The sequence below is a fragment of the Schistocerca nitens genome, chromosome 3 (assembly GCF_023898315.1).
Source record: "Schistocerca nitens isolate TAMUIC-IGC-003100 chromosome 3, iqSchNite1.1, whole genome shotgun sequence".
NCBI classification, from domain to species: domain Eukaryota; kingdom Metazoa; phylum Arthropoda; class Insecta; order Orthoptera; family Acrididae; genus Schistocerca; species Schistocerca nitens.
Genome location: NC_064616.1, coordinates 780,260,108 through 780,276,510, shown reverse-complemented (window position 1 = coordinate 780,276,510; position 16,403 = coordinate 780,260,108). Strand labels below are relative to the sequence as shown.

The 16,403-nt window shown below is 38.3% G+C and overlaps 1 protein-coding gene across 1 annotated transcript in view; it reads right to left on the bottom strand.

Annotated features, from left to right (window-relative positions):
- The window catches only part of LOC126248794 (steroidogenic acute regulatory protein-like), a 161,125-nt gene that overhangs the window by 128,171 nt on the left and 16,551 nt on the right, over positions 1-16,403 (bottom strand). The window contains exon 2 of the mRNA XM_049950180.1: positions 4,657-4,762. Coding sequence (XP_049806137.1) covers positions 4,657-4,753 — 97 coding nt within the window. The 5' untranslated portion in view covers positions 4,754-4,762. The remainder of the gene's footprint in view (positions 1-4,656; positions 4,763-16,403) is intronic.

The window sequence follows — 16,403 nt, the reverse complement described above, 5'->3', positions numbered from 1 at the left end:
CAGAACCTGAGCGGGATGAGTGTATGCAGAATATTTTTTTCTGGCTATCTTCCAGAGTGTCATAAATTTTGGCCTGTTGTTTTTCAGTAAGAAACCACATTTTCTTACAAAGTTACATTATGCAGTTTTGAATTATATCCCTCTCCAACTCACCTGTTGAGTTAAGACTACCATCAACATGTGACCACAAAGCAGACTTCCTTATATTCACAGGTAGTGAACATTTTGTGGAATTTGATGAAAGAATTTCCTCTTTGTGACTCGTACATGCCTCTTTCAGCATAATGCTTTCTACCTGATTGGGGAAGTACAAAAGCTTCTTAACACATCATTTTGCAAATCAGTGTCAATATGAGTCCTGTTGTGAAAATAAAAGTGTACTGGAATTAAAACCAAATGTTCTGTTGTTGAAGATATTTGAACTATTTCATAGAATTTCATGGCTCCATTAAGGTTGTTCACATATTAAAGAGTGTTCTCAGATATTCGGTTATTCTTTAGGCAAGAGAACACCAATATGACCCTATGAGGCCTATATTCACTTCTGTGACCGACCTTGATGGCTCTGAGCACTATGGGACTCAACTGCTGAGGTCATTAGTCCCCTAGAACTTAGAACTAGTTAAACCTAACTAACCTAAGGACATCACAAACATCCATGCCCGAGGCAGGATTCGAACCTGCGACCGTAGCGGTCTTGCGGTTCCAGACTGCAGCGCCTTTAACCACACGGCCACTTCGGCCGGCGACCGACCTTGATTTTGACTGCCAGGTGACAGGTCCCTCTGGAAATGGCTACTGGGTGCTGTTAATATAGCAATAAACTGACTGTATCTCTTGCCTCTGCCACAAGTTGAAGCCTCTTATTTTCAGACATTATTTTTAGATGATGAATTGGCGGTCACAGAAAAGCTGTTAGTTCATGGTACCTCTGAACAATTAACTTTCCTTCTAAGTATAAATCTGAAACACTTGCATAAAGGCTCTATTTCAGGGGCTTCTCTATCCTAAGGTGCCTGACTAAATTGCTGTAATGTCATCACATTCCACAACAACAGAAGATGCACTGTAAGTGATTTCTCCAATTCTAATTCCTTGGGCACCTCCCTCAACCTTTAAAATGTTCACTATAAATTAAATGCTGATGTACACACATCAAAAAGTTTTGCATCACCCCAGTTCCCAGAACTGAAGATAGGTGTTGACTGTGGATACTTTATCAAAGACACAGTCCCTTTTGACTGTTCAGAGATGTCACTAACCCCCCCTCCCCCTCCAAAGGTGTAAACAACCATGCAAGAGCAGCACCTATTAGATGGAGGGGGTCCGACAGCCAATCAATTCCAGTCATTCCACCAGGAAGGAGGTACACTGTTCGTGTTGTATGTAGTTCAACCATGCCTGGACAGTCAATACCGCGGTTCGATAACATCTGCATTGTTACTTTGTGCCAGGAAGAGCTCTCAACAAGGGAAGCATCTAGGCATTTTGGAGTGAACCAAAGTGAGCTTGTTCAGACATGGAGGAGATACAGAGAGAAAGGAACTGTCGATGACATGCCTCACTCAGGCTGCCCAACAGCTACTACTGCAGTGGATGACCGCTACCAACAGATTATAGCTCGAGGAACCCCGACGGCAATGCCACCATGTTGGACAATGCTTTTCATGCAGCCACAGGACATCGTGTTACGACTCAAATGGTGTGCAATAGGCTGCATGATGCACAACTTCACTCCTGACATCCATGGCGAGGTCCATCTTTGCAACCACAGCACCATGCAGCGCGGTACAGATGGGCCCAACAATACACCAAATGGACCATTCAGAATTGGCATCACGTTCTCTTCACAAATGAGTGTCGCATATACCTTCAACCAGACAATAGTCCGAGACGTGTTTGGAGGCAACGCGGTCAGGCTGAACGCCTTATACACACTGTCTAGCGAGTGCAGCAAGGTGGAGGTTCCCTGATGTTTTGGGGTGGCGTTGGGTGGGGCCGACGTACGCCACTGGTGGTCATGGAAGGCACCGTAATGGCTGTACGATACGTGAATGCCATCCTCCGGCCAATAGTGCAACCATATCAGCAGCATATTGGCGAGGCATTTGTCTTCATGGACGACAATTTGCGCCCCCATCGTGCACATCTTGTGAATGACTTCCTTCAGGATAATGACATCGCTCAACTAGAGTGACCGGCATGTTCTCCAGACATGAACCCTACTGAACATGCCCAGGATAGATTGGAAAGGGCTGTTTATGGACGACACGACCCACCAACCACTCTGAGTGATCGTTGCCGAATCACCATTGAGGAGTGGGACAATCTGGGCCAAAAGTGCCTTGATGAACTTGTAGATAGTATGCCACGACGAATACAGGCATACATCAATGCAAGAGGATGTGCTGCTGGGTATTAGAGGTACCAGTGTGTATAGCAATCTGGAACACCACCTCTGAAGGTCTCGCTGTATGGTGGTACAACATGCAATGTGTGGTTTTTCATGAGCAATAAAAAGGGCAGAAATGATGTTTATGTTGATCTCTATTCCAATTTTCTGTACAGGTTCCGGAACTCTCAGAAGAGAGGTGATGCAAAACTTTTTTGATATGTGTATAAGAATTAGAGGAACATATGTACTATGAGAAGAGAAATTAGTTCATTCATCAGCATAACAACGTCCTTCAATCCATCTTGTTTCTCCCTTATTAAAGAGCTGTTTGCACTAGGTCAAATACTGGTTTTCTGCTGATTTCAATATAGTAAATACATATTCCAGTGAGTATTGATGGACCATTCCAGAGTTCTATCACGAGCATTGAGAAAGCAATTTTTTTTTTTTGTGTACATGACTTGTTTTGCAACAGTCAAAACAGCATGAACTTGACAGCTGATGCATATACACTACACATTAAAATCATTTCAAACCAATATATTTAGCATATGGCAGGAACAATTCAATCATGAATAATCATGCAGTGTTGCGATAATGATGGCACCTTAATCAGTTGTAAAAGTCATGTCTTTAAAGTAGTCTCTTGGGTACCAAAAGACAAATTGTCTACAATTCACTTTGAATGTTAGTGCCCATTTTTGGCTCATCTGTAAACTGGGCCAGAAACAAAACAAGGAATCTGAGGTTACAGTCAACAAAATAATATATGTTAGATAATGGTTCCTTCTTGCATCATCACCTGTCCACATATCTGCTGTGGCTGGGTATTCACGTTTTGTTATGTAGGCAATTACCTCACATGTAAATATATCTCTCATGCTTTTAGAACTTCCTGCCATGTGTCGCAACAAGGTTGTCGGTATACTTTTCCTTACGTCACTCCAGAGACCTTCACCTTCTATAGTTCCATAAGGCCTTTTAAGTTTCACACACACATTACCATATCAATAATCTACTGAGACAGTTTAGGTAGATGTTTCTTGTCAACACAAGGCACCTTTTTATTAGACATGCAAGGACAGCAAGAAATGTGTGAAATGCCAGTTCACCCTTTAGCATGAGCCTACAGTCACCGTACACTGAAACAGAGAATAAAACTACCATTCTCCCATCAACATCTACTATAGGCTTAAGTACCGTCCAAATTGAACTTTTAGGATTCGTTTCAGGCTCTGTATTTCTATATTCACCACTGATTCACTTTTCCTTTTACTTCCCTTTTGCTTTATATGCTGCCTTTCCTTTGCCAACCATGTTTAGTTTCCCCACTCATTTTTTGTGATTAATAAAGTGGAAAAGTCAGTGATAATGTAAATTAGCCTTCACACTCTGCTGTACCACTCCACCAATCACTGCCCTACTCACCACTGAAACTGTAGCTCACAATGGCAGTCAGTGTTACCACAAGCCCAGACCACAATGGTTCTTGCATGTAACACTGCCTAGCCTGTGTAGTGACAGTGCGCGCTTGCTTAGTGTATTGCAGTATTAAATGGAAACTACTTGGGCTAGCGTAACAATGTGGAAGTTAGTTTCTGAAATCCCCTCACACTTCTTTTCAACCCGACACATGAAAATGGGTTTCAGGTTGCAATCATTGATAAAATCACCTGCAGACACTGATGGTCAGGGACAACATTCCAACTACATTAACGTTTGCAGTTAAGGTATCCAAGTGGCATGTGTATTATGCACTGTGTGCGGTACGGGATACTCTCTTGGAACGGACTAAGCCCAGTACTGCATGTTATACAACGTACAATAGAAGACATGAATCATCCACGCTGTTTAAACAAAATCTCATTGACTGCTGACTGTGGACACTCTTGGCTCATGAAGGGGAGATAGGCTTAATGCCTCTCCTCATACCAGGAAGGACAGACGCAGTAGCTGTTATGGTGTTACCCTCACTGTGTGGTGTATAGCCAACCAGGGTATCACCTGACTCTTAGAATGGGGCATCTGGAGATTTCTTTGTGTATCCTTTGCATAAATACAGTCTCTCTCTCTCTCTCTCTCTCTCTCTCTCTCTCTCTCTCTCTCTCTCTCAAATCAGATTTTCTAGACAATGCATAAACATTTTCAGAAGTTCCAATAGCTTGGCTATGGCTATTATCCCAGCAAACTAAAGAATCTGCCCTACACACTCCCAGTCTGTTACAAATAACCAAAATCTCTGTATGCATATTTTTACTCACGAGGATTTGGTGTACTGTGTGACCGGCTCTGGTTTAAACTGGATAGACTACCTGTCAGCAGAGCCTCTGCTGCTGAACGTATCTCCTGTTCGGCCATGTCGCACTTCTGAAACAGAGTTACAATCACAAAGATCAGGAAGGATGAAGTGCTAACACCTTAACATGATCCAACAAATAAGCTTGCAATTACATCTGAAATAGAATTACTACAGCTTAAAAAAAATATGCTGAATTACTACAGAAATTGTGATGGGATGTTACCAAAACAGAATTAAACTACAGCATACGATTCCGTAGATGCAACAGGCTGAATAATAAATATATCAATTGCAAAGCAGGATTGAAATGCAGGGCAAGCACTCACTCTACCGGTGTTTACAGGACAGACACACACAAACTCGATAAAAAATAAGGTTACTAATATTTTCATACAGCAACCTCCTGCAGTTATACTCTATTCTTTCCAGAATGTAACCAGAATGGCATTTACTATGTATCATCATGTCTAATTTAATTCAGACTTTTCAGTTTGTGTGTCTAATTTAATTCAGACTTTTTACTGTGTCTAAGTTTCAAATTACTATAAGAGCCACCATTCACAGTGTTCAGAAGTCAACTTGAATCTAACTTTGGTTTCTCAGCTTACCCTTCAACACACACATAAAAGGATGTGAATGCAGGCTCTCCTGGCAAATGTGATGATGAATTTTTTGCCACAAATCAGCCAAGTAAAATGTTCATTTTGGAGTGCTGTTTCAACAAGTTCCTTACTTATCATCTGGCAGAGTAAGAAACTTCCCAAAACATCAATCGGAAACATTTCCCAAGAGGAATTGATCAGTGTCAAACGAAGTGTGCTGAGAAGTCACTGCTACTGTATTAAAACATTGTGTGTTTGTTTTTCCTACTCATCTGCATTAGCTTTCATTTTTCTACATTTAGAGCAGCTGTCATTCCTACTCATAGATTTCTGCTTCTGTGTCTGTTATGTTGGACATGTGACACCACTCATATCTATAATTCTATGGGTGCAAAAGCTGTTTGATGAAAAAGTTTCTGTGTGGATGCACAACCAACATCTGAACTCCTACAGGAATAAGAAATCTGCAAGTAGTATGTTAATGGGCAGGGGTCGTTGCACTGTGGTGAGCAGGAAGTTGAAAATTTGGGTCTGACAGAAAGCACGTCCAGATGGCTGAGGTGGTTAAGGCAACCGTTCTATAGAAGGAGAGCATTCAGGTTCAAGTCTTGGTCTGGCACAACTTTCTAACTCTCGCCGTTGCATTTCCACAATGCGCTCTGTGGCTGGACGTCATTATTTCCTTCCTATCTCTTTCCCATCCTGTTTCCTTCCTGTTCCTATCACCTTAATTATTCAAACATTAAAATGAACTGCACATGCAACTTGATGAAACAAATGAGATGTTAAGGATACATCATTGCTTAGACACACTGGTTAAACAAGTCAGCACTTTACTGTGTGCCACAACTAATTCAACAAGCTTATGTTATGCAACAAGCTTATGTTATGCACAAATGTCAGCCAACAGCAGAGACAGACAGCAATGTTTTCTTATGTGTAATCATATGACAGTATTATGCAAAGATGTTCTGAGAATTAACATTCATGAAGGGCAAGCAATACCGGATTTAAGTAACACAGAAGACGACTATGGTATGTCTCCTCAAATCAAATGTTCCTTTCAAGGTATTCCACAATTCAGTCATCAGAACCATGACCTACTAGGCCTTCAATAAGAACTACCAGTTCATATTTTTCAAGTCACTGAATCAGACAGAGATGAACACAACACAACAAAATCAAAGAGTAAATTGACTATCAGTTGCAGGTGCTGGATGAGTTGCACACATTAAGGTTCTGTGTCATTAGATTTGTGATGTGTGGCAGAAAAGTAAAATGTTTTTGGAAATTTGCAAAATCATCAACAATCTGGGAAACTGACAAGGTGTGGAAGGGATGTTGAAACAAAAGAATCAACTGAAAATTTAAAAAAAAATATATAGATATATTCCAATTTACTTAAAAGCATTCAAAACAGCGATAAACATTTTCTAATGCACTGGAATATAAATGGCATAACCACAGATTTTTGTAATCAAAATTATTCTAAAATTGATGAACTTCAAGTTTTATTTTCAGAATGTTCAAATTTAAAAACTGTATGCTTAAACGAACATTGGCTGCCAAAAGACAGTATAGAGATTCTAAACAAACTTGAACATTTTACAGTTGCCAGTAGTTTTTGTAGAGGTAATAGATCCGGTGGGGGCTGCTGCATCCTTCTAAATGACTCAATAAATTTTATAGAGAGAACCAAATTCAATAGTTTGAATGACGAAGGTAATTTTGAAAACTGCACTGTGGAGCTAATTGATTTAAATACTGTAACTGTGTCTCTGTATAGAATTCCTGGAAGTGCTGTAACAAAATTCTTTTTATTCAAATTTCAATGTTTATTAGAAAGACTTCAGAAAGACAGAAAGAAAACATGGAATTGCAACAAACTTGAATATAAATGTATTAAATAATAATAATGACACCGTTTATTTTTGTGACTTAATGCAGAAATATGCTTTTAATTTTAATTTCAGTGAATGTACTAGAAGAAACAGCCACTCAGAAACGTGTATTGACAATATTCAGTTTGAGAATGAAAGTAAATTCTGTTTAGATTTAGGCATATCAGATCATTCAGCACTGCTCATAGAGCTTCCAAAAACAGGGAAACCAAAATATGTGAAAACATGTTTTAAACGGAACTTTAACAAAGAGAACGTAAATGTATTTTTTAACAAACTAAGAACTATAAACTGGCCTCTAGATAACAGTGTGTCACGTGAAAAAAATTTCAAAATATTCCTAAACTGTTTCCTAGATGTTTCCAATGAAACTCCCCCCCCCCCCCCCCTCAAGCCTGCCAACAAAGAGCGGCCAATAAAATAAATTGGATTACATCAGGAGTAAAAGTTTCTAGTGTCAGGAAAAGACAGCTTCACAATGAGTTAAAACATAACAAAAATGCTGACTTTTTGGGGTATGTAAAGAGATACAGGAATACATTCAAAAAAGTTGTACAGGCAGCAAAAACATTGGCTAACAACCAGTATATTAGTAAACATGAAAATAAATCAAAGGAAACTTTGGGTGTTGTCAAATCTGGATTGGGAGTAAAGAACAAGTGTCAACAAATTGTCCAAATTAAAATTAAAAATAATATAATTATAGATCCTTTTCAATTGTCAAACTGTTTCAATGATATTTTTATAAATGTGGCAAAATCAGAAGTAGATATCACAGCCCGCCAGGACAAGGTAGATGTCAACTTTGTAAACGTAAAACAAAATGCAAGCCTTAAAACATTCAAAAGAATTATTCCAAAAGATGTAGAAGATACTATAGCGTCTTTAAAAAATAAGAAATCGGCTGGGTGGGATGAAAGTCCATCCACTGTAGTCAAGGCTGTTTATAATGTCATTTCTCATCCATTGGCTAAAATTATTAATAATTCATTTGAGGAAGGATGTTTCCCGGATGTGTTAAAATATGCTGAAAAAAGAGCATTGTTCAAGAAGGCTCACCAGATGACATGGAAATTACTGCCCTATTTCCCTGCTGCAAGTTTTTGCTAAGGTGATAGAAAGGATTGTTGCAAAACATCTTGAAAAATTTCTTATAGAAAACAATATTATAGTTAGATATCAATTTGGTTTTCAAAAGGGGAAAAATAAAATAAATGCTATCACAGAATTCACTGAAAAGATAAGCTCTGCTTTAGACATGGGTAAAAAGGTCACAGGTATTTTTTGCAATTTGACCGAAGCTTTTGGCTGAATCACTTACTACTTCTACACAAGTTAAAGAGATATGGAATCATGGACAGAGCATGGGTCAAATCTTATTTGTCACAAAGAAAACCAAGAGTTATTCTAAATTCTCGGACTGGAAAAAGATTTGTACAGGGGTCCAAGCAGGGTCCAATTTTAGGGCCTTATCTTTTTCTGTTGAACATAAATTATTTACCTTTAAGCACTTATGTTAACTCCATTTTATTCCCAGATAACACCTCAGTTTTAATTGTAAATGGCAATTTAGAACAAATTCATGATATGATGGAAAATATAATGGGAAACCTAGAATTATGGTTTCAGCGAAATGGATTAAAACTCAATGTCACAAAAACACAATTAGTGCAGTTCAGTGCTAAAACATCATCAGCATCTCCCATAAAAATAGTGCATGGTGATCAGAAAATGACTGAAGCAAATTATGTAAAATTTCTAGGTCTAAATCTTGATAAAAATTTTAATCGGAAGGCACATGTCGACTTCTTAGCAAACAAACTAAACAGCCTAACTTATGTGATGAATGTCTTATCTGGTTCCACCCTTATGGACATCAGGAAGATAGTCCCACCACAGCTATTTTGAAACTATAATTTGATATGGAATAATTTTCTGGGGAAACTCTACAAACAACCCGAAATTACTTACACTTCAAAAGATAATTATAAGAAGCATGTGTTCGGTCCAAAAAAGGACATAATGTTGCCCATTATTTAAAAAAATTAAAAATACTAACCATTCCTTCTCTGTACATCATGAAAATTTTCATTTTCATATATAAAACCCCAAACTCACTTAACAATTTTCATTTCAACCACAATTACAGTACTCCTCACACAGTTTCAAACTTCCCTTTAATAATAAAAACTTTACGTTCAAACACTATTGTACACAGGATTAAAAATTTACAATAAATTAAATAACACAAATCTGTTAACCATGGAGTTTGACCCACTAAAAAGATTGTCATTTAATACACTAGTGAAAAAATGTTATTCAATTGAAGAATTCATGGAGGATAGTTTGGCAATTTTAAAAGAAAAGAAACAATAAAGTTTATGTATTGCATAATAAATTGTTAATATATTGTATGAATTGTATTGCAAGCTGCAAAATGACCATAAGTGTTATACATGCTCATGCTAAATTGTTCCTGTCTAAAAATTCAGAAATGCATGTTTACATATGTTAATTATTATAACTTTTTTTAAGAAATTTGACACATCTCCAGTACAAAAATCTTTGATTAGTAACTGTACATTATGAGACGAATAAACTACATTCTACAAAGTCAACTTCTGACTAACGTATTTTAGCTCATGCATAATCAAGATGGCATCACACATAGCTAGTGGTGAACCACTGTTAAATTTCTGACTCCAATCAATTTGCAGTGTACAGTGTGTGGGAAAAAAAAACAGTTACAAAAGGTGTTCAAATATGCCCATGATACATATGTGGGCTCATCTAGCTTTATATTTGATAAATCTGTCATGTGGATGTGGTTTACCAGCTGTAACTGACAAAAACTTGCAAACACAAAATTTAGTGCCGAGTTGCAAGAATCCCTGGCAGAAGCACTCAGAAATGAAGTTTCAGTAACAGAAAATCATTCACTGAACATAAGATCAGTGTTAACACAATTCAACATTGATGACTATGAGCAGGGCGAAAACCACCAAGAAAGATATGTTAGTCCTAAAACTACAGCTTGTTTAGTGCAAAGAATAGAAATTTATGGTGCATTCAGAGAACAAAATCAATCTTCTAGTCATGACAAATGTAAATTCAAAGTAAAAGTAACACGGAAATTGGTGATTGGGAAGATAGTGACAAATCTCCAACAAAAGTGGATGTCTTCATATATATCTGTACTCTGCAAAGCACTGTGAAGTGAATGGCAGAAGGCAAGTCACATTGTACCAGTAATTAGAGCTTTCTCCCGTTTCATTCATGTATGGAGTGTGAGAAGAATGATTGCTTAAATGCCTCTGAGTGTGCTGTCATTTTGTCTTCATGATTCTTATAGAAGCAATACATAGATGATTGTAATATATTCCTAGTTTCATACTTAAAGTTGCTTGTAGAAACATTCTAAGTAGGCTTTCATGGAATAGTTTGTGTTGATCTTCAAGAGTCTGCCAGTTCATATTTGTCCACTTCTCCTTGACACACATCAGTCAGACAAACCTGTGTCCATTTGTGCTGCCCTTCTTTATATCTATTCAATATCCCCTGTTAGTCCTATTTTTTTTTACAGGTCTCACACACTTTAGCAATATTCTAGGATAGTCAAACGACTGTTTTGTATGCATTCTCCTTTGTAGACTGATTGTACTTACCCAGTATTATACCAGTAAATCAAAGACAACCACCTGCATGACCTATGATTGAGCCTATGTGATCATTACATTTCATTGCCCTATGAATTGTTACATCCAGATATTTTTATGGCTTGGTCAATTCCAACTGTGACTCACTGGTACTATAGTCATAGGGTACTACGCTTTTTCATTTTGTGAAGTGTACAATTTTACATAACTGAACGTTTTAAGCAAGTTTCCAGTCTTTGCTACTCTTTGAAATATTTTCAAGATCTGACTGAATAGTTGTGCAGCTTCTTTCAGATAGCATTTCATTACAGATAACTGCATGATCTGCAAAAAATTTGAGATTACTAATAATATTGTCCACAAGGACATTAAAACCCAAGACAAACAGCAAGGGTTCCAACAAACTTCCCTGGGGCACACCCAAAGCTACTTCCGTGTCTGTCGATGACTATACATCCAACACAACATGCAGCATCTTCTCTAGAAAGAAATCCTCAATCCAGTCACATATTTCGTCTGATGCCCCATATAATTGTACTTTTGATAATAAGCATAGATGGGTTACTGAGTCAACTGCTTTTTGGAAATTGATAAATGCTGAATCTACTAGATTGCTTTGATACATGGCTTTCAGTATGTCATGTGAGAAAAGTGTAAGTTGAGTTTTAAATGCTAGATGTTTTCAGAACTCATGCAGGTTGGCATGGAGGTGGTCACCTTGTTCGAGATACCTCATTATGTTTGAGCTCGGAATACGCTACAAGATTCTACAACAGATGGATGTCAGGACACCGACCAGGAGTTTCGTGCATCACTTCTGCTACCCTTCTTCTAGATGGATATGACCAGTGCTTTCTTCCAACTACTGGACAAAGTCTTTTATTTGAGCACTCTACTACAGTTTATAGTTAAAAGAGGGGCTAACTAAGTCACAAATTCAGCATAGAATATGATATGGATTCCATCAGTCTCTGAGGCTTTGTTCAATTTTAACAATTTCAGCTGTTTCTCAATGTCATTGACACTAATATCTATTTCACCCATCTTTTCAGTGGTACAACAATTAAATTGGGGCAATACTCCTGAGGTTTTTCTTTGTAAAGGAAAATTTTAAAACAGAGTTAACCATTTCTGCTTTTACTTTGCTGTCATCAATTTCAGTTCCTGTCTCATCCGTGAGCAGCTAGATACTAACTGTAGTGTGACTAACAGCCTTTACAAAAAACCAAAATTTCTTTCTGTTTTGTGAAATATCTCCTACGGTATTAACTGAAGGTTTCACACATTGCTCCCTTGACAGCCAAATGCTTTTCATTCAGAATTTCTCAATCTACAGCCCTATGTTTTGTTTTACACACATTATGCAGTAGCCTCTGTTTCTTTCTTCACATTGACTGTATACGGTGGAGGGCCCCTTCCATTATGAACTGTCCTACTGGGTACAAATATACACAGTACATGGTCAAATATTCTTTTAAACTTGGGCCATAGTACCTCTACAGTCTTCTGTCCTGGGCTAAAAGTTTCAGGAGCCTCTTTGTGACATGACACCCTTGCTTCTTTATCTAGTTTACAGAACAAATACATCTTTTTACCAGTTTTAGTTGTTCTTTACACTTTCGTAACCGTTGTTGCCACAACTGCCTTACGTCACTGATCCCAGTTTCAATAGGGACATCCTCAAAGAGGTCATGACTATTTGCTGCCATTAGATCTAATAAATTTCCATCATGTGGGGGGTCCCAAATCATCTGTTCTAGGTTGTTTTCAGAGAAGGCATTTAGTAATGTTTCACAAGATGTCTGGCCGCAGTCACCACAAACAAAACTATAATTATACCAATTGCTTGTTGGGTGGTTAAAGTCTCTACCAATAATTACAGTATGAAAGGGGTACTTACATACTAGCAAACTGGGATTTTCCCTCTTAAGTTTTAGAATACATCAGGAGGTGAGTATATATACACTTAAATTTTTCCCAAAAATCTCACTGCTGTCAACTTCAGGTTTTAGCCAGCTTTATCTGCCTAGTATTATGTGAGCTTCACTACTTTTTAGTAGCCCTTCAAACTCTAGCATTTTGTTGCAAATGCTTCAGCAATTAACCATTAGAATTTTAATACCCTCACCTGTGAGGTGCATTTCTTGGGAGCTTACATTGATACTTCCACACCTTCCACACCTCCCACAGCTATCTGGATTGGATGGAGAGTCGCCTAATCGAAAAACCCCTGTGTGCATCTCACACAGGGTCAGCTACCAGGGTAGCAGCCTCTGACATGTAGTGCACACCTGGCCTATTTAGGGGAACCTTACAGTTCTCAACCCTATGGTGTATGTCTAGAAGTCACATATCCTTCATAGACTCTGGTTCAAACCTTCCACTCGACTCAGAACCAGGGGGCCACGATCTATTCTGTGGACAATGGTTCAGATTGTGAGCTTTGTTGAAACTTCATGTGCAGAGCTGGTATTCTCAACCTTCTCTCCCTGTCATTCGAACAATCCAAGTAGGATCTGTGTGTGCAGATGACAGACATTGTTTGTACCAAACTCTGCAGTTGGTTTCAGCCCATTTCCTCAATAGCCTCTACACCATGCAGAATCATACCCCAAGCATACAAACTGAGTACACATGGAGTTCTTTCCCATCCCTTCCCTAAGGGGTACCATCATTTGCCATACATTTGAAATGCTGATGATTAATAGTCAGCACATTTCCCAACAGGTTGGGTGAGTCTCACTGACTCAGTTTGGTCTTCATTGGAAGACAGCACCTTGACCTGGTTGGTTAGGGGGATGGATATAACAGCCTAAATTCTTCCTGGCCTCTGTCCCCACTGAACAGGATGCCTATACTTACTATTGACATGCCACTCACAGTCAAGTGTAGGAGAAGTGATAGATCCTGTATTTATTCCAGAAGGTACAGTATCCACAGGAGAGAGCAATAATTAAGGTACCTTTGGTTTCCTGGTGCATGACAGGAAAAAGTAAATCACACATATAAATGAGTACCACAGAAAAATCACAAAATACTTGTTCGAGGAACACAAAACCCCATAGGATTTTTGGTAATAAGCCTCGGTCCCAGGACAACAACAGTGCCATGAGAACAAATAGGTTACAAAACTAAAAACTTGGCACATTTCACCAGGATGTAATGGTCCTATGAAACAAACTGCACAGCTATCCATTTTTATAAATGATAGTGATGCAACAGACAATGACCATAGGTTGTGCTTTACTGACCATCACACGAAGGAAAGGATTGAAATGACGCAACTAGATAAGTACAACTTAGCAGCTTGTTGCATTACAAATACAAAGCAGAAAGTTGAGTGATAATGTATGTTAAAAATAATGTAGTAAACGAGTCCAAGATATGTAAAATATTATTCTACTGATCAATGTTTTGGGGCTTGTTGCATTGAACTATTTGTTAACACACTGCCTATTTATGTGATTGCTGTCTAGAGCGTTCCCTACAGAAACCTAAATGTATGTCTCAAGCATGCAGAATCACTTTTAACTTCTCTGCTCTCAAAAACCAAAGAAATAATCATGCTTGGTGATTTTAAATTGATTGGTTTTACCTGTAAGAGAGATAGGACAGATTCTGAGAGTGTATCGAGGTTTTTTAATCTGATGGCAGTTTTTTTTACTTTCCTACAAGACTGAAAAAGAAATGCACAATTCTCATTGACAATATCTTTGTAGATAATAACAGTGTGGTGTCACCGCCGGACACCACACTTGCTAGGTGGTAGCTTAAATCGGCCGCGGTCCATTAGTACATGTCGGACCCGCGTGTCGCCACTGTCAGGATCGCAGACCGAGCGCCACCACAAGGCAGGTCTCGAGAGACTGACTAGCACTCGCCCCAGTTGTACGACGACGTTGCTAGCGACTACACTGACGAAGCCTTTCTCTCATTTGCCGAGAGACAGTTAGAATAGCCTTCAGCTAAGTTAATGGCTACGACCTAGCAAGGCGCCATTTGTAACATTGCATGTATCTCAAGATAGTCTCACTTGTATCATCAAGAATGCTGTATACCAAAGGACGATATAAAAGTTAAGTGTTCTAGTAGCTACGTTCTTTTCTTTATCACATTCATTACGAATCCTGTTCCAGACTTCGCGCCAGTCGGCGTGTGTGTACGAGTGCCCTCTCGGCTACCCGTCACTGTGGACTGGCTGCCTTGTCAGTCCACTACAAACAGAATTGGTAACACATGTGTAAGGCAAACTTTAAGTAGTCTTTCTAACCATGATGGGCAGTTGTTGAAAACGCATGATGTAAGCCTTGCTAACTCGAGTAGATATACCAAAAGATCCTTTACATTAATCAACAGTGAAAAACTGCAAACCTTCAGCAGGTATTTGCAGCAGCTGGAATGAGACACAGTATATATGGTTAAACATGTTAACGACAAATTTAGCCTACTCCTGAATGACTTTATTACCCTGTTTGAAGCAGTAACATCTAAGAGAAAGTACTAATCTGAGTTATTGCAGAAGACAGTGGCTCACTAAGGGGACCAAAACATACTGCAAAACAAAGTGTTTTATACTTAACTCAGAAATTCTAATAAACTTCAGGATATGGAGGAGTACAAATTATATTACAACAACCTAAAAAATCCATAAGTGTGTTCATTAAATCTGAAACTGACAGTTCAAATAAGAAAATAAAAACAATTTGGAATGTGGTAAAAAGAGAGAAAGATGAAAGTTCAGAGAATACAGGTAGTATAGAAGTGTGTAATGTGGTAAAATGAGAGAAAGGCAAAATTTCTGAGGATACAGACAGTATCGAAGTGTGTCATAATGCCAGCTTAGTAGCTGATGGTGAAATAGTTGCCATTATCTTCAACAACCACTTTTCAACTATAGCTGATCAAACTGGTTGTAAAGAGTCCATGGATGAAGCCATGAAGCTTCTACAAAAAATCAGAGCACAACAACATTTGCCAGATGTATGTATCATCAATCACAAAAAATAAGACTGAAAAGGTAATATGACAAATGAAGAATAAGCATGACACTGGTGTGCACAATAAATCAATGTACTAAAGCACTGCTGTAAATTTATTCTTAAAGTTCTCTGTCACATATTTAATGAGTCTCTAAATCAAGGTACTGTCACCAATAGACTCAAACAGGCAAGTATCAAACCATTCTTCAAAAAAAGGTAATACAGATGAGATTTACTGCTACTACCCAATTTCATTGCTAACAAGTCTTTCTAAAATCCCGTAGAACCATCTTAATAACCACAACATCCTTAATAACAGTCAATTTAGATTCCAAAAGGGCACTTCAACTGAACAGGCCATTTTCTCTTTTGTTGACCAAATCCTAGAACCCATAAACAATAAAATGTCACCAGTCGGGATCTTTTATGATCTATCTAAAGCATTTGATGGTGTAGGTCACAAAATTCTACTCAGGAAGCCTGAACACTATGGCTTAAATGGTACTGTGGCTCAACCCATAGCTAGATGACGAAGTAGAAGGTACTGTTGTATAATTCTGCAATAGCACAT